We start from the raw sequence: 19,463 nt of genomic DNA, 5'->3' as shown, positions 1-19,463 counted from the left end.
CTTATTTTCCTTCCATCCATCTTTCCTCCTCCATCCCTCCCTCATTTTCCTCCTTCCCTCATCTTCCTTCCTTGTTATCTTCCTCCTCCGCTCATTTACCTTCCTCCTCCCTCCTCCTCCTCTCCCTCCTCCTCTCTCCTCCCTCCTTCCTCCTCCTCCTCCTTCCTCCCTCACTTCCTTTGTTATCTTCCTCCTCCATCCCCTCATTTTCCTTCCTTCCTTCCTTCCTTCCTTCCTTCCTTCCTCCTCCCTCCTCCATCCCCTCATTTACCTCCTCCTCCCTCCTCCTCCTCCTCCTTCCTTTGTTATCTTCCTCCCTCCATCCCCTCATTTTCCTTCCTTCCTTCCTTCCTTCCTTCCTTCCTTCCTTCCTTCCTTCCTTCCTTCCTTCCTTCCTTCCTTCCTTCCTTCCTCCCTCCCTCCCTCCCTCCCTCCCTCCTTCCTCCCTTCCTTTGAAAGAAAGCTAAAATCAAGACAACTGACACTGGCTGACTTTGCTTGTTTGCTAATTCTCCCACACCCAAATTATAGGCTGCAGCCTTCAGTTCTGATGCTATTGACTGTATAACAATCCATTTTTCTTCCCCGTGAGCCTGCGTTTATTACAGGGTGTGTGTATATATATTTATATATATATATATAAAGGAAGCTGGAAGCTGGAAGCTCGGTGTTCTTTAACCCTCTGATGTTTTCCATTTTATTTGTTGGGATGCTGCCCACGGAGAAGACCCCCTGATGGTTATGTGACTTTTCACAAGCAGCTTTTAATAGGGATTAGAAAGCAATTAGGAGGAAATTGAGGCTGATTACAAGGGATATAATCAGGTTCACCAACAAGCAAGCCACTGGCTGTTACAGAGGAGGGGAGCAGGAGACAATGGCCGGAGACCCTCACCCACCCCGGCTTCTCCCAAGGGCAGGAAAAGGGCCGTGGCTGCAGAGACCTTCCAGCTGAAGGAAGGAGGCTTTGAAGCTGGGAATGTAAAGGTCATTTGATGATAGGTACTCTGTTTCCCTGAAAATAAGACCCAACTGGAAAATAAGCCCCAGCATGATTTTTCAGGATGCTCGTAATATAAGCCCTCCCCCCAAAATAAGCCCCAGCCTCTTCAGCAGACGGAGGCGTTTAGTACTGTATTTTCCCCAAAATAAGACCTAACTGGAAAATAAACCAATAATGCGACTTTTGGAGTAAAAATTAATATAAGACACAGTCTTATTTTGGGGGAAACACGGTAGGTAGGTAAGTAGATGATAGGTAGGTAGATAGATAGATCGATAGATAGATAGATAGATAGATAGATAGATAGATAGATAGATAGATGATAGATAGAATGATAGGTAGGTAAGTAAGTAGATGATAGATAGATAGATAGATAGATAGATAGATAGATAGATAGATAGATAGATAGATAGATAGAATGATAGATAGGTAGGTAGGTAAGTAGATGATAGATAGATAGATAGAATGATAGATAGGTAGGTAGGTAAGTAGATGATAGATAGATAGATAGATAGATAGATAGATAGATAGATAGATAGATAGATAGGATGATAGGTAGGTAGATAGAATGATAGATAGGTAGGTAGGTAAGTAAATGATAGATAGATAGATAGGATGGTAGGTAGGTAAGTAGATAGATAGATAGATAGATAGATAGATAGATAGATAGATAGATAGAATGATAGATAGGTAGGTAGGTAAGTAGATGATAGATAAGATGATAGCTTAGATAGATAGATGATAAATATAGATGATAGGATGATAGGTAGGTAGACAGATAGGTAGATAGATGATAAATATAGATGATAGATAGATAGATTAGATATAGATAGGTAGGTAGATAGATAGATAGATGATAAATATAGATTAGAGATTAGAGATAGATAGATAGATAGATAGATAGATAGATAGATAGATAGATAGAATGATAGGTAGGTAGGTAAGTAAGTAGATGATAGATAAAATGATAGATTAGATAGATAGATCAATAAGATGATAAATATAGATAATAGATAGATAGATAGATAGATGATAGATAGATAGATAGATAGATAGATAGATAGATAGATAGATAGATAGATAGATAGATAGATAGGATGATAGATAGATAGATAGATAGATAGATAGATAATAGATGATAGATAAAATGATAGATAGAAGATAGATAGATATAGATAGATGATAGATAGAAGATAGATAGATAGATAGATAGATAGATAGATAGATATATAGATATATATATATAGAGAGAGAAAGATATAAATAGAGAGAAGATAGATAAAGAGAGAGATATAGATTGATATAGATAGATAGATAGATAGATAGATAGATAGATAGATAGATAGATAGATAGATAGATAGATAGATAGATAGATAGGATGATAAGTAGGTAAGTAGATGATTGATTGATTGATAGATAAAGATAGATAGATAGATGGATGATAGAATGATAGGTAGGTAGATAGATTATAGATGAAAGAAGAGCTAGATGATCAGTAGATAGATGATAGATATATAGACAGAATAAAGAGCAGATAGATAGATAAAGTCACTTTTTTCTGTGTTGTAGTAACTTCAAACAGCCACTAAAGGAATGGTTTACAACCACTCCCACAACCCGCTAAGCACAAGCAACAAATCCAGGCTTGAGAAGCAAACGGAGCCTTGGGTCCAAATGGACCCTGGAGCTCTGAAAACATCCAGAGGGTCTGTCCCAAAGCGCCCCCCCCTTGCTCCCCCGAGTCCTTTGCCTACCTTGGTGGGTTCCAGCTGTTCCAGGATGTTCTCCTGGCGTGTGGCAGCCACTTTGTCGGTGTTTCTCTCCTGCTTTCTCATCTGGGTGGTGGGCGAGGTGGACGGACTGGTGGCGGCGCTCAGGTACGTCCCGTTGCCGAAGGCCTGGATGGCATTTTCTGAAGAAGAGGAAGGGGTGTGTGTGTGAGAGAGAGAGCCAGACAACCATAACCCCACACCTGGGAGTACCGCCTCCAGTTTTGGTCACCACGTTACAAAAAAGATGTTGAGACCTAAGATGATCAAAGGCCTGGAGACTAAAACCTACGAAGAACGGTTGGAGGATTTGGGTTTGGCTAGTCTAGAGCAGGGGTCTCCAACCTTGGTCCCTTTAAGACGTGTGGACTTCAACTCCCAGAGTTCCTCAGCCAGCTTTGCTGGCTGAGGGACTCTGGGAGTTGAAGTCCACAGGTCTTAAAGGGACCAAGGTTGGAGATCCCTGGTATAGAGTCTCCTGCTTGAGCTGGGGGTTGGACCAGAAGACCTCTAAGGTCCCTTCCAGCTCTATTCTGACTCTGAATCTTTCTACCCTACTGGAATAAAAGGTGGGTTCGAGGGTCAGGTAGCTGAATGCTCCTTTCACATAGAAAGCTAGCATTTCTGGGAGCTGGGCTAGTGCTTCTCCTTGAGGCTCTAGATACTTCTAAGGAGACCGATTTCCATAAATGGATAGAACGTAGAAAAACAGATTTGGAAGGGACCTTGGAGGTCTTCTAGTCCAGCTCCCTGCTCAGGCAGGAAACCCTCTTCCATTTCAGACAAATAGCTGTCCAGTCTCTTCTTGAAAACCTCCAATGATGGCGCACCACACAACTGGTGTGTGGCTGGCTGTTCCACTGGTGAATTGTCCTCACTGTCAGGAAATTCCTCCTTCTCTAGATTGGGTCTCTTCTTCTTGATTTGTGGTAGTCCCTGACTTATACACTAGAGCCCAAAATCTGTATTGCTAACCAAGACATTTGTTAAGTGAACTTTGTTCAATTTTACAAGCTTTCTCGCCGCAGCTGCTACGTGAACCCACTCCAGTTGTTAAGTAAGTCACGGGGTTGCTAAGTGAATCTGGTTTTCCCCATTGACTTTGCTTTTCAGACAGTCACCCAAGGGGAACAACTGCGACCGTCATAAATGTGAGTCAGCTGCCAAGTGTCTTAATTTTGATCACATGACCCTGGGGGATGCCGCAAAGGTGTAAATTTAAAAAAAAAAAAGGTCATAAGTCTCTTTTTTTTTCAGTGCTGTTGTAACTTTGAACCGGGGTGAAATGCTCCCGGTTCGGACTGGATCACGTGATCTGGTAGCGATGGGGGCGGATAGTTCAGAGAACCCGTAGCAAAAGTCCCTGCCCCACCCCCCACTGCCCACACCTCGCTGTTCCTCTTCTCTGTCCCTGAAGCTCTTGGTGGTGATATAGTTGCAGACGGCCTTAAATGACTGCCGCGGAGCTTCAAAGGGCCCTACTACAGCTGATCAGCGCTGTAGGTGACTAGTAGACTAGTGCCTCTATTTTTAAAGAAGGTAGACCGGTGCTTCCCAAAAAAAGGCAATTAGTCGACCGGTGCCTCTATTTTTAAAGGTAGACCGGTGCTTCCCAAAAAAAGGCAATTAGTCGACCGGTGCCTCTATTTTTAAAGAAGGTAGACCGGTGCTTCCCAAAAAAAGGCAATTAGTCGACCACTACCTCTATTTTTAAAGAAGGTAGACCGGTGCTTCCCAAAAAAGGGCAATTAGTAGACCGCTGCCTCTATTTTTAAAGAAGGTAGACCGGTGCCTCCCAAAAAAAGGCAATTAGTCGACCGGTGCCTCTATTTTTAAAGAAGGTAGACCGGTGCTTCCCAAAAAAGGGCAATTAGTCGACCGGTGCCTCTATTTTTAAAGAAGGTAGACCGGTGCTTCCCAAAAAAAGGCAATTAGTCGACCGCTGCCTCTATTTTTAAAGAAGGTAGACCGGTGCTTCCCAAAAAAGGGCAATTAGTAGACCGGTGCCTCTATTTTTAAAGAAGGTAGACCGGTGTTTCCCAAAAAAAGGCAATTAGTCGACCGGTGCCTCTATTTTAAAAGAAGGTAGACCGGTGCTTCCCAAAAAAGGGCAATTAGTAGACCGGTGCCTCTATTTTTAAAGAAGGTAGACTGGTGCTTCCCAAAAAAGGGCAATTAGTAGACCGGTGCCTCTATTTTTAAAGAAGGTAGACCGGTGTGCTCCCAAATTTTGTATACTTTATTATTTTTATTATTTATTATTATTGGCCATGCCCATTCAGTCACCTGACCACCAAGCCACGCCCGCCTATTAAGCCATGCCCACAGAACCGGTAGGGAAATTTTTTTAGATTTCACCCCTGCTTTGAACGGTCACTAAATGAAGTCGAGGACTGCCTGTAAGCTTTCATCCCCTGTTTATGGGAAAGCTGGACTCGTTCTGCAAGCCGCTCAAAACGAAAAAAAAGGAAAAAAAAGGAAAAAAAAGGACAGCCGGCCTGGCCTGCTGCCAAATGACCCCCTCAGGAGATACCGAGACTGGTTTGGTGTCCTTCCAGCTACAGTGCCGGCCTTTGGGCATCGTTGATGGGCTTTGACATACGGAGACTTTATTTACTCCAGGGAGAAGGCTGTCCTCCCTCCACCCCCACCCCACTTTACAAGGTTCTCTTCTTTGATCCTCAAGGAGACGTCAGGCGTCTGTCAAAACACGAGGAGTTTCTGCTCTTTCCAAAGTCCGAAGAAGCACCAAGCCTCACAATGAATCTCTCCTCTTCAACACAGGAGGAGGAGGAAGTACTAGAAGAGTCAGAAGGGGAAGGAGGAGATGGAGGGAGGAGGGGGAGGAGGAAGAAGAGGAGGAAGAAGAAGAAATAGTAGAAGAGGAAGGAGGAGGAGGAGGAGGGGGGAGGAGGAAGAAGAGGAGGAGGAGGAAACAGTGGAAGGGGAAGGAGGAGGGGGAGATGAAGGAGGGAGGAGGAGGAGGAAGTAGTAGAAGAAGAAAAAGAAGAAAGAAGAAGAGGGGAAGAAGAAGGAGGAGGAAATAGAAGAGGGAGGAGAACAAGAAGAAGAAGAGGAGAAAAAGAAAAGGAGGAGAAAAAAAGAAAAGAAGAGGAGAAAAAGAAAAAGAAAAGGAGGAAGAAGAGGAGGAGGAAATAGAAGAGGAAGAAGGAGGAGGAAGAAGAAGAGGAGGAGGAAATAGTAGAAGAAGAAAAGAAGAGGAAATAGCAGAAGAGGAGGAGAAAGAGGAGAGGAAGAAGAGGAGGAGGAAGAAGAAAAAGAAAAGGAAGAAGAGGAGGAAATAGAAGAGGAAGAAGGAGGAGGGAGGAGGAGGAAGAAGAAGAGGAGGAGAAAACAGTGGAAGGGGAAGGAGGAGGAGGTGAAGGAGGAGGAGGAGGAAGTAGTAGAAGAAGAAAAAGAAGAAAGAAGAAGAGGGGAAGAAGAAGGAGGAGGAAATAGTAGAAGAGGGAGGAGAAAGAGGAGGAGAAGAAGAAGAGGAGGAAGAAAAAGAAAAGGAAGAAGAAGAGGAGGAGAAAATACTAGAAGAGGAAGGAGGAGGAGGAAGAGGAGGAGGAATAATGTGGGGTCCTTGGTGCTCTCTGAGCTTGGTGGTTTACTTGCAGATGTTTCATCGCCCAACTAGGTAACATCATCAGTACTAGAAGGGAGTGGGGGTTTGCCCTTTCTATCTCTCTCTCTCTATAAGGGGCTTGCCCTGTCAGTCTTCTCCCAGGTAAAGTAAACCAACCGGGAAGCTTCCTTTCAAGGCCTAAATACCCTCCCATCGGCTGCCAAGGAACGCAGTCTCAACCAATTACACCCCCATCTAATGGTCCCCAAAGGCGCCGGATGTCAACGAGGCCAGAGGCCCTACTTACGGAGGCAGAGATTGTCGGTGAAAAGGTGCAGGAAGCGTTCGCATTCTTCCTGCCGGTTCCCGCTGGCGTTGCATGTGCACCAGGGCGCGATGTTGGCGGTGGAGTTATCGATGTAGTTGGGTGTGATGGTGCTGCCTGCCGAGAGGGGGAAGGAAACGGAGAAAATCTCAGAGAAAGCAAAGAAAACGTGATAACTTTTAAAACTTTTAAAACTTTAAAAGTTGCTATGGACAATCTAGAGCAGGGGTCTGCTCTAGAGCGAGATCTGCAAACTTGGCAACTTTTGAAGACTTGTGGACTTCAGTTCCCAGAATTCCCCAGCCGGCCTCTCCAAAGTTGGCATTTTATTAAGACTTGTGGACTTCAACTCCCAGAATTCCCCAGCCGGCATCTCCAAAGTTGGCATTTTATTAAGACTTGTAGACTTCAACTCCCAGAATTCCCCAGCCAGCATCTCCAAAGTTGGCAATTTTTTAAGACTTGTGGACTTCAACTCCCAGAATTCCCCAGCCAGCATCTCCAAAGTTGGCAATTTTTTAAGACTTGTGGACTTCAACTCCCAGAATTCTCCAGCCAGCATCTCCAAAGTTGGCAATTTTTTAAGACTTGTGAACTTCAACTCCCAGAACTCCCCAGCCAGCATCTCCAAAGTTGGCAATTTTTTAAGACTTGTGAACTTCAACTCCCAGAATTCCCCAGCTGGCTCTCCAAAGTTGGCAATTTTTTAAGACTTGTGAACTTCAACTCCCAGAACTCCCCAGCCAGCATCTCCAAAATTGGCAATTTTTTAAGACTTGTGGACTTCAACTCCCAGAATTCCCCAGCTGGCCTCTCCAAAGTTGGCGTTTTATTAAGGCTTGTGGACTTCAATTCCCAGAATTCCCCAGCTGGCCTCTCCAAACCTGGCAATTTTTTAAGAGTTGTGGACTTAAAATGGCTCAGATTGAGAAACATTGTTATACAGGTGGTCCTCGACTTAAAACAGTTCATTCAAAGTTACGACATCACTGAAAAAAGTGACCTATGACCGTTTTTCACACTTACAACCATTGCAGGGTCACCAGATTTACATTCGGACGCTTGGCAACTGACTCGCAGTTATGACGGTCACAGCATCCCGGGGTCACGTGATCCCCTTTTGCGACCAAGTCATTCACTTAATGACCGGATTTACTAATTTAACAGCAATTTAATAAATGCAACGATTCACTTAACAACTGTGCCAAGAAAAGTCGTAAAACGGGGCAAAGGCACTTAACAATTGTTTCACTTAGCAACATAAATTTTGGAGTCAGTTGCGGTCGTAAGTTGAGGTCTACCTGTAAAGCATGTTGTTGTTGTTTTTTTAAAAAAACCTTTCATTTTATTTCAAGACTGAAAAATAGCAGACATTTTTTTTTCCAAAAGTACAGAACAAACTAGAAATGTCAGAATTAACGACGAAAAATAAAATGCCAAACAAAATAAAAATTGTATAAACATTCTTCTAAGCCTATTACTTTGCTTTCAATTATTTAACAGTATACTGTAGGAAGATTTCAAATGCAAAAGAGAAGACGGCGTTACGAATTTCATGCAAAGGGAAACAGATTGGAACTTTTTTGGAAGAGCAGAAAATAAATTTATTTTCAGAAACGGATAAGTTATTTTTTTTTAATATGGGAGTTATATTTTTATAAATACTGCAAATTGCCAGTGCGCACACAAAGGGGAAGTTTCATTTTCCCCCCCCTTTTAATATGCAAAAACAAGTAACAATACCATGGAGACCTCAGTTTTAAGTATTAAGCTTCAGATAGAAATCTTTTAGCATATAATAAATAATTTAACATTATTTGGCAGTTGTTTATCGATGCTATGCTCGGCTTTAGGTATAAAAATCTAAGCAACCTTAGGCTTATCAACATTAATATTTTAGAAAACTTAGTTAACATTGATATAAATCTATTTTCACTAGTTTTAAAGGTTAAAGGGTTCTAAAGTCATCAGAGTTAACAATCTCCAGTCCCCATGGTAGAAGTACAACTATAGCCAAAGAATGCAATGTATTATTCATGTTTATTTTTTTTTTTAAAAAATGGATAGATTACACATGGCCTGAATCCAAACCTTAATATTTGGAGTAATAACACTTTCCCAATTATCAAAATAATTCTCTTAGTAATTACCTATGTCTGATGTAGCCAAAATTCTGCACCAAAGATTATGTTTCACAATTTCTGCATATAATTCAAACTAACTTATTTATCACTGAGTTATTTCCCACTATCTCTTCTATCCATCCATCCATCCATCATCTTCTATTTATGAGCTCTCTGTCTATCTGTCTCTCTCTCTATCTCCATCCATCCATCCAACCAACCATCCATCCATCCATCTTCTATTTATGATCTCTGTCTATCTGTCTCTCTCTCTATCTCCATCCATCCATCCATCCAACCATCCATCCATCCATCATCTTCTATTTATGATCTGTCTCTCTGTCTGTCTCTCTCTCTCTCTATCTCCATCCATCCATCCATCCATCCATCCATCCATCCATCCATCCATCATCTTCTATTTATGATCTGTCTCTATCTGTCTCTCTCTCTCTATCTCCATCCATCCATCCATCCATCCATCCATCATCTTCTATTTATGATTTGTCTCTCTGTCTGTCTGTCTGTCTGTCTCTATCTCCATCCATCCATCCATTCATCCATCCATCATCTTCTATTTATGATCTGTCTGTCTGTCTCTCTCTCTCTCTCTCTATCTCCATCCATCCATCCATCCATCCATCCACCATCTTCTATTTATGATCTGTCTGTGACTATCTATCTATCTATCTATCTATCTATCTATCTATCTATCTATCTATCTATCTATCTATCTATCTATCTATCTATCTATCTATCTATCTATCTATCTATCTATCTATCTATCTATCTATCTATCTATCTATCTATCTATCTATCTATCTATCATCTCTATCCATCCACGCTCTGTCTGTCTGTCTGTCTATCTATCATTATCTATCATTATCTATCTATCTATCTATCTTTATCTATCTATCTATCTATCTATCTATCTATCTATCTATCTATCTATCTATCTATCTATCTATCTATCTATCCATCCGTGCTCTGCCTGCCTGCCTGCCTGTCTGTCTATCGTATCTCTCTCTCTTTCTCTCTCTCTCTCTCTCTCTCCCTATCTCTATCATCTATTATCATCATTCATCATCTAACATTTTGCCAAAAGTTGCCAGCAACACACAAAACAACTTCATATATGATTCTAGACCCCTTTGGCATTCAGGTATTCAGCTTAGCAAGTTTCTAGTCCTCATTATCACTGGTGAAAAAGAAAGATTGGAGCAAGAATGAGACACTAGGGGGCTTAAATAAATGTAAAATCTCGCACCAATCAAACTCAACTTTGAATGAAGACACATAATTATTCACATGGTTTTCCAGTTAACAAGAGGGAAGTGGTAATTGCTACTCCTGAGTCATGTTTTCAATTTCTTCAGCCAAGCTACAATCACGAGAGCTACTTGTGGTCTCCCATCCAAGCGGTAAGCACATCTAACGCTCTTCAGCCTTTCAAGATCAGCAAATCGTTGGCATGCGTGGGGTCCTTTTTGGCGACCTAAAGCCCAGTGGGGCAGATTTCCATAGTTATCTCCGATTATATTGGTAGAATTGAGTGGATTCAAGAGTAGACAGAGTTCAGAACCAAAGAAGCTTCTCGGATGAGAAGTGAAACATCTTCAAGGAAAAACACAAGCCAGTTAGCATTTGCAAAAGCACCTTTGGGACAACCATGACCTGGATGACCTGAGAATCTCCGTAGACAGAGTATAATAGAATAACAGATTTGGAAGGGACCATGGAGGTCTTCTAGTCCAACCCCATGCTCAGGAAGCAAACCCTATCCCATTTCAGGCAAACAGTTGTCCAATTCCTTCCTAAAAACCTGGAGCATTCACAACTTCTGGTGGCAGGCTGTTCCACTGATTAATTGTTCTAATTTGTCAGGAAATTTCTCCTGAGTTCTAAGTTGCTTCTCTCCTTGATGAGTTTCCACCCATTGCTTCTTGTCTTGCCCTCAGGTGCTTGGGAGAATAGCTTGACTCCGTCTTCTTTGGGGCAACCTTTGAGATATTGGAACACTGCTATCATGTCTCCCCTAGTCCTTCTTTTCATTATTATTTTTTTATTTGCATTTATATCCCGCCCTTCTCCGAAGACTCAGGGCGGCTTACACTATGTCAAGCAATAGTCTTCATCCATTTGTATATTATATACAAAATCAACTTATTGCCCCCAACAATCTGGGTCCTCATTTTACCTACCTTATAAAGGATGGAAGGCTGAGTCAACCTTGGGCCTGGTGGGGCTTGAACCTGCAGCAATTGCAAGCAGCTGCTGTTAATAACAGACTGTCTTACCAGTCTGAGCCACAGAGGCCCTGAACCATTAAACTAGACATACCCAATTCCTGCAACCGTTCTTCATATGTTTTAGCCTCCAGTCCCCTAATCCTCTTTGTTGCTCTTCTCTGCACTCTTTCTAGAGTCTCCACATCTTTTTTTACATCGTGGCGACCAAAAACTTGATTCAATATTCCAGGTGTGGTCTTACACGTGTAGCAACGAGGGAGGTTCCCCCGGAATTTCTCAAAGATTGTGTGAAAATAGTGTCCTGGGAGGGGAATTTTCCTCTTGGTGACTTCTCTTGAGATTAGAGACCTCTACAGAAGTCTCTGTCCGAATGGACAATATCCTGGATGCATTGTGAGCTGTTTCCACCATCTTTGTTGTTTTATTTAATGATTTTTAAAAAAAAATTTGTTTCTTATACACATATTGTAAATGTACATTCTCTTATTCGTAATTGATCGCACACAGACATATTTTTTTCTAAAAGAAAGCATGAAGAAAAAGCATTTTTGATTACCTTCGGGGTTGCTCTTCTACCCTTTCTTTTCCCTCATTTTTCAACAAACCTTCTCCTCCTCCTTCTTCCTTTCCTTTCCCTACCTTCTTCTCTCCTTTCCTCCTTTCTTCTTTCCTCCTCTCCTTCCCCTTCCCTCCTTCCCCTTCCTTTCCCCCACTCCTCCCCTCTTTTCCTCCTTTCTCCCCTTCTCCCCTTCTCTTTTCCACTCTCCTTTCTTCCTCTCCTTCTCCCTTTCTTCCATTCCTCTCTCTCTGTTGTGACGGAGGCCCGACTACTAAACACAATTCAGTCCTCAACAAACTTATTTTATTAAAACAGCTGAGAATTAATTCATTCTCAGCTTTCGTCCAAAACAAAATTCTTAATAACCAGTCCCTCGGCCTTATCACCAACCTTTGATGTCTTTGGCAACCGGCCAAAGGCTTTTCTTGGCAAAAAACCCACAAAGTTTAAGAGACGCTGACAAGAAGCAATGGAATCAACGTTGCTTTTCTACAAAGAACTCAACGGCTCGCTGCTGCTCTTTTAAGCCTTATGGGAGGGGCCAATCATCTCCTGGCTTTACTCCCGAGTCGTCCTTTTTGCTTCAGCTGCTCTTGCATTCTGGCAGCTCTTTGTATGAGTGCACTAGGAACAGGTTCCTCCTGTTCCTCTGCCTCTCTGCTGTCTGCCTCTGGAGGCTCCGAAGTCCACATATCGCTCCCAGATGTCCCTGGCTCCATCTCTGCCTCCGACTCAGAGCCCTCGTCTGGGCCTTCCCCTGACTCCAGGACTGGCCCATTGTCCTCCCCAGCCTCCTCACTGTCCGACTCCTCTGCCAGCTCCACAGGCTGCTGGCAGACCACAACACTCTCCCTCTCCTCTCCTATCTTACCCTCTACTCCTCTCTCCTTTCTTGTCCACTATTTCCCCTATTTGGTATCCGAGCAGCCCCAATTTTCTATTGCTATATACTTTCTTTTCAGTTTTTTTTTCAGTTATAGATATTGTTTCCGCCATCTTGTCCTGTCGTGTCCCACTCCTCCTCTGACGGCCGGGTCGGGGAAGTCCGTATCAAGCGTGGCCACAGAGCCTCTGCAGCTTTGCCAAAGTTCTGTCAGCGTTCTCAGGCAGGAGTCCAAAGTGTGACTTCAGCAATCCAGATTAGACTTTGCCTGACTCAAAGAATGCTAGAAAGCAGATCCTTTATATAGGCCATGGGTTGTGGCTCCATGACTCAGCACTTATTCAGGCCTGCCCCTCCCTTCCTTTTGCTGACGTCGCCTCTCCATTCTCTGGAAGCGGGGATCCCTCCACCCTCCAGCTGCCGGCAATTCCAGCTCGTGACTGGCTTCATACTCCTCAGGCTCACATGCTGTGGGGGAGGGGTTTAGTTGCTCCGTTTGTCCGGGCATGGTGCCAGGACTGGGGGCTGGAGGCATGTCAGGCCATTCATCTTGCTCGGTCTGTCCGGGCATGGTGCCAGGACTGGGGGTTGGAGGCATGCCAGGACATTCTTCTGCACTATCAGCCTCTGGCTCCGTTGGCAGGAGATGAGAGGGGCCCGGTTGTGGAGAGGGGGGTGAGCGAGGCACAACATGTCCATTTGCCCAGCCTGCCACTGGACGCTGCTGCTGTGAGATCAGAAAAGCAGCATGGCAAATGACCCGTGACTTTCAGAAGCCAGGATTGTGCCACGAGCAACAGAACAGATGCATTAAATTAACTAAATAAATGCAAAATTCCCCTCGCCTGTCGTTCATGACAGCATTGAAATGAATAAATAAACCTCAGATTCCCTACCTATGATGCCGGTGTAGGCCAAGAGGCAGGCGGCGTAGTTCTCTTTCTGGCATCTGGTTCCCGAGAGGAGCCCAGAAGGCTGGCAGTTGACCTGGAACTCGGCATAACGAGATCTAGGAGAGAGGAGGAAGGGGTGCAAATGGGGTGCCGTTAAGGGCGGAGGGGGAGGGTGGTGGTGGAGAGGGAAGCTGCTGTTCCTAGTTGGCAGGATACGAAAAGGAGGGATGGAAAAAGTGGAGTCCGACAGAGGACAAAATTGATAGCTGGATGGATGGAAGGATAGAGGAATGGGTAGAGGAATGAAGGGAGGAATGGAGGGAAGATAGATAGATAGATAGATAGATAGATAGATAGATAGATAGATAGATAGATAGATAGATAGATTAGGTAGGTAGATAGATAGATATAGATAGATGAACTGACAGGCAGGCAGACAGGCAGAAAGAGAAGGAAAGAGAAGAAAGAGAAAGAGAAAGAAACAAAGAAAGGGAGGGAGGGAGATGATAGATATAGAAGATATAAATAGGATATTGATAGATGATAGACAGACAGACAGACACTGGTCGATAGATAGATAGATAGATAGATAGATAGATAGATAGATAGATAGATAGATAGATGATAGATAGATAGATAGATAGATAAAAAAAGAAAGAAAGAAAAAGGGAGGGAGGGAGATGATAGATAGATATAGAAGAGATAGATGGATGGATGGATGGATGGATAGATGAACTAACAGACAGGCAGGCAGGCAGAAAGAGAAGGAAAGAGAGAGAAAAGAAAGAGAAAGAAAGAAAGGGAGGGAGATGACAGATATAGAAGATATAAATAGGATATTGATAGATGATAGATAGACGACAGACAGACAGACAGACAGACACTGGTTGATAGATAGCTAGAGAGAGAAAAAGAAAGAAAGAAAGAAAAAAAGAAAAAAAGAAAGAGAGGGAGGGAGGGAGGGACAGAGATGATAGATATAGAAGAGATAGATGGATGGATGGATGGATGGGTGGATGGATGGATGAACTAACAGACAGGCAGGCATGCAGAAAGAGAAGGAAAGAGAAAGAAAGAAAAAAAGAAAAAAAGAAAGAAAGGGAGGGAGGGAGGGACAGAGATGATAGATATAGAAGAGATAGATGGATGGATGGATGAACTAACAGACAGGCAGGCATGCAGAAAGAGAAGGAAAGAGAAAAAAGAAAGAGAGAGAGAGAAAGAAACAAAGAAAGAAAGAAAGAGGGGGTGAGGGAGATGATAGATATAGAAGATATAGAAGATAGGGCCGGTTTAGCTCTGCCTGGTAAGGCCTGTTATTAAGAACACAAAGCCTGCAATTACTGCAGGTTCGAGCCCGGCCCAAGGTTGACTCAGCCTTCCATCCTTTATAAGGTAGGTAAAATGAGGACCCAGATTGTTGGGGGGGCAATAAGTTGACTTTGTAAATATATACAAATAGAATGAGACTATTGCCCTATACATTGTAAGCCGCCCTGAGTCTTCGGAGAAGGGCGGGGTATAAATGTAAACAAACAAACAAAAAAAAAGATATAAATAGGATATTGATAGATAGACAGACAGACAGATACAGGTAGGTAGGTAGGTAGGTAGGTAGGTAGGTAGGTAGATAGATAGATAGATAGATAGATAGATAGATAGATAGATAGATAGATAGATAGATAGAGACAGATAGATACCGGTGGATATATGAGAGAGAGAGGGGGAGAGAGCAGTGGTGGGTTTCAATTTTTTTTACTACCGGTTCTGTGGGTGTGGCTTGGTGGGCATGGCGTGGCTTGGTGGGCATGGCTTGGTGGGCATGACAGGGGAAGGTTACTGCAAAATCCCCATTTCCTTCCAATCAGCTGGGACTCGGGAGGCGGAGAATAGATGGGGGGCAGGGCCAGTCAGAATTTTTACTACCGGTTCTCCGAACTACTCAAAATTTCTGCAGCCGGTTCTCCAGAACTGGTCAGAACCTGCCAAAACCCACCTCTGGGAGTGATGAAAAGAGATAGGTAGATAGCTATAGGCAGACAGACAGATATATGGTTACAGATATATAAATAGATGATAGATAGACAGACAGATAGACAGAAAGAAAAAGAAAGAAAGAAGGAAAGAGGAAAAAGAAAGATGACAGACAGACAGAGAGATGGAGACAGACAGATACGGAACTGCAGTGGGTGATTTACACCTTCGTTTTGCAACCAGGAGATTCCTAATCTCTTCTCTTTCCCTATCAGAGCACGCACACCTGTCACTCAACTCAGCAAGGATAACTCCCCCCACCCCGGTCTTCATTTATTTATTAAACATCAGCCAAGATCAAAACAGTTAACGAGCGAAAGAAGGGATGAAAGACATGCTGAAGCCCAGAGGCAGCCAGAGATGCGAACAACAGAATTTTTACATTATTTATATTTCTATTTACATTTATCAAAAGGAGTCAAAGCTTGCTAGACTAGAGCCACTGGCAAGCAGAAGAAGAGAGATGGAAAGGGGAACGGTAGGTGCTCCTCGCTCTAATCCGCGTCGACCGTTTGGGCCGACGGCAACTCCCGGAAGTCATGTGGACTTCAACTCCCAGAATTCCCCAGTCAGCAAGTTTAGAGAAGAAAGGGAGCTAATTGCATCGCTTCACTACCTCTGAAAACCCACTTGAGCCCAGCGGGTGGGAAGTTTTAAGATCCTTGCTGGGATTCGCGATCTTCCAGCCAGATTTTTGCCTTAGAGGCTTCTTCAAAGAGAGAAGGCCTCTAAGGAGAAAAGCCATTTCAAACCAAGAGCGCCCTGGGTCTGTCTCTCGCCATCTTTTCCATTTCGGGGAGGACTTGAGGGGAATCAGGAGAACATCTTGGTGGAGACCACGGATGGTCAAGAGGGAGAGAAGAGAAGAAGCCCGTGCCTTCTGGACTCGCTCTTTTGAAGGCCATCCCTTGGGTTGCTCTTCCTCTCTGAAGGCTACCAAAGCTGGAAGGAACCAGCAATGGTGTTTGTGTGTGTGTGTATGTGTGTCAGAATGAATTTTCCAAGACAGCAGAGATAGCACTTCAAGAAAATATTCATAGATCTGGGTTGAAATTTGGGGCCCTCAGTGCTCTCTTGAGCTTGGTTGCTTCCTTGCAGATGTTTCATGACCCTACTAGGTGATATCATCAGGGCTAGAAGGGAGTGGGGCTTGTGGAGTGGAGGAGGAGGAGGAGGAGGAGTGGGAAGAAGAGGACGGAGGAGGAGGAGTGGGAAAGCAGGAGTAGGGGGACTGTGCGGTCCTTGGTGCTCTCTGAGCTTGGTTGCTTTCTTGTAGACGTTTCATGACGTAAGTAGGTAATTTCATCAGTTCTAGAAGGGTTTGTGGAGTGGAGAAGGAGGAGAGGAGAAGGAGGAGAAAGCAGGAGGAGGAGGACTGTGGGGTCCTTGGTGCTCTCTGAGTATGTTTGCTTTCTTGTGGACGTCTCATGACCCAACTAGGTAGCATCATCCGTCCTACAAGGGAGTGGGGTTTGCTCTCTTTTTACATAGTAGTAGCTTGCGCTCTCAGTGCCGGTGGAGTGTTCCCCAGGAACTGTCAAAAACACCCCCAACTACACTGACAGGACAACCCACAAACTACTTGTTTATAAAGCGAGAGGAAACCCCACTTCCGTTCTAGCACGGATGATGTTACCTAGTTGGGTCAATCAGATGAGCCATTTGATGGGCTCCATATCACTTTGGAGTCCCCAGGCCCCTTGGGCAGAACCAGGCCTTCAGGGCCTCGCGAGAGACTGCCAAAGTGGGAACCAATCTTATCTGTACAGGGACGATGTTCTACACGGAGGGAGGGAACCACCACGGAGAAGGCCCTTCTTCTGGGTCTGACCAGATGGAGCTCCTTAAGAGAGGGGGACTCATAACATCCCTGGTCTTCCTGTTCTGGTAGGTCGGGGACATGGAATCGGGAAAAGAGGGGCCTTCAACTAACCTGGTTCGAAGCCAGGTAGGGCTTTGGAGGTTGCCAACCAGCACCTTAAATCGGACGGGGAAGTAAATCGGCAACCAATGCAGTTTGGAAGAGAGGTAAGCCAGGGGTGAAATCCAGCAGGTTCGGACAGGTTCTGGAGAACCGGCTGCGGAAAGTTTGAGCAGTTCGGAGAACCGGCAAATGCCACCTCTGGCTGCCCCCAGAGTGGGGTGGGAATGGGGACTTTGCAATATCCTTCCCCCAGGAGTGAGGAGGGAATGGGGATTTTGCAGTATCCTTCCCCCAGGAGTGGGGAGGGAATGGGGATTTTGCAATATCCTTCCCCCAGGAGTGGGGTGGGAATGGGGATTTTGCAGTATCCTTTCCCCAGGAGTGGGGAGGGAATGGGGATTTTGCAGTATCCTTCCCCCAGGAGTGGGGAGGGAATAGAGATTTTGCAGTATCCTTTCCCTGGAGTGGGGAAGGAATGGGGATTTTGCAGTATCCTTTCCCTGGAGTGGGGTGAGAATGGAGATTTTGCAGTATCCTTCCCCCCAGGAGTCGGGAGGGAATGGGGATTTTGCAATATCCTTCCCCCAGGAGTGGGGAGGGAATGGGGGTTTTGTAATATCCTTCCCCCAGGAGTGGGGAGGGAATGGGGATTTTGCAATATCCTTCCCCCAGGAATGGGGAGGGAATGGGGGTTTTGCAGTATCCTTCTCCCTGGAGTGGGGAGGGAATGGGGATTTTGCAATATCCTTTCCCTGGAGTGAGGAGGGAATGGGGATTTTGCAGTATCCTTTCCCTGGAGTGGGGTGAGAATGGAGATTTTGCAGTATCCTTCCCCTGCCATGCCCGCCACGCCCATGGAACCGGTAGTAAAAGAATTGGGATTTCACCCCTGAGGTAAACCCTGACTACAGAATGGCCTCTCTTCCCGTGTAAGGCACCTTTATCTGTAGCTTGACTCAAATGTAACGAATGTGGTCGTAAGTTGAGTTCTCCCTGTGCCGCAGAAGGAGCCTCGCGACAAAACAACATTCGGCATTCGCCAAAACAGGGATGTTCGAAAGGCATGTAGCCAGTGGGTTTCACATTTTGTTACCACCGGTTCGCCACCCGCGTGCCCGCTCTCTTCACGCACACACCTTCCGCGGATGCGCCTGGCCGTCCGCGCCTGTGCTTTGCTCTCATGCGCACCTTCTGCGCATGCGCCCAGCCTCAAAACCATGCCTAAATAAGACGGCAAAGAGCCCGGGTACGTGGGGCGGGCTCCCCTGCGATCTCCGCTACCGGTTTGCCTAAACCGGTCTGAACCGGCTAGGTACCACCTTCCGGAGGCATGGCTGATTGCTAGGAAATTCAGGATTGCAAATCGGCGACTCCTGCCTGCAGACCAAAGCCGGAAGGAATTTATTTCTCGCCCGCCCAGCGAGGCAGGAAAGCCTATCATCCACAGCCATCGACGCCCCCACCTCGCCAGGAACATACCTAGGGAGACTTTGGCCCTCTCAGGAAAGGCACTTTCTAGCTCTGCGACTGGTTATCTTGAGGTTTGCGCTGCCTGAAGCAACACAACCTCCTGCCTCTTTGCTTTTTCCGCACGGCAGCGTCCTCCTTTCTGCTACAGCCAACAACATCCTTCATGTCTGATGCTCGTTTAGGGAATGTGTGTGTGTGTGTGCAAAACCCGTTGTGTAAAAAATAAGGCCCGAGCACCAGAGAGCTGTGATGGCAACATATGGTCCGGTGTGGGAATTAAAAAGGTGTCGGGAACCCTTGCCAAAAGTTGAATTGTGATTGGATAGATCATGTTCCTATTCACCAGCATTTGGCCTGCAAGCAGATCTGGGGCATGGTGAAGGCTAGAAGCCAGGAGCCTGGGAGTTCTAGTCCCGCCTTAGGCATGAAAGGAAGCTGGGCGACTTTGGGCCAATCACCAGGACAGTGTTGTGGTCCGCCAGTAGCCTGCGGAGCCAGCAGCAGAGTCGGACAGTGAGGAGGTTGGGGAGGACCATGGGCCAGTCCTGGAGTCTGGGGAAGGACGAGGGCCATCTGGGAGGTTACGCGCTGCCTCTGGAGAATCCAGAGTCGGATCTCAGCGAGGCAGAGGAACAGGGGGAGCCTGTGCCCAGTGCACACAT

The 19,463-nt window shown here is 45.1% G+C and overlaps 1 protein-coding gene across 1 annotated transcript in view; it reads right to left on the bottom strand.

Annotated features, from left to right (window-relative positions):
* GFRA4 (GDNF family receptor alpha 4) overlaps positions 1 to 19,463 on the bottom strand; it is a 145,157-nt gene that overhangs the window by 9,069 nt on the left and 116,625 nt on the right. Inside the window, exons 5-7 of the mRNA XM_058192127.1 lie at positions 13,377 to 13,489; positions 6,652 to 6,786; positions 2,759 to 2,916 (exon numbers count right to left, since the gene is read on the bottom strand). Coding sequence (XP_058048110.1) covers positions 2,759 to 2,916; positions 6,652 to 6,786; positions 13,377 to 13,489 — 406 coding nt within the window. The remainder of the gene's footprint in view (positions 1 to 2,758; positions 2,917 to 6,651; positions 6,787 to 13,376; positions 13,490 to 19,463) is intronic.

The sequence above is a fragment of the Ahaetulla prasina genome, chromosome 8, assembly GCF_028640845.1.
Source record: "Ahaetulla prasina isolate Xishuangbanna chromosome 8, ASM2864084v1, whole genome shotgun sequence".
In the NCBI taxonomy this organism is placed as follows: Eukaryota; Metazoa; Chordata; class Lepidosauria; order Squamata; family Colubridae; genus Ahaetulla; species Ahaetulla prasina.
Note: the sequence above shows the minus strand (reverse complement) of the source record. Positions and strands in the feature narration are given on the sequence as shown.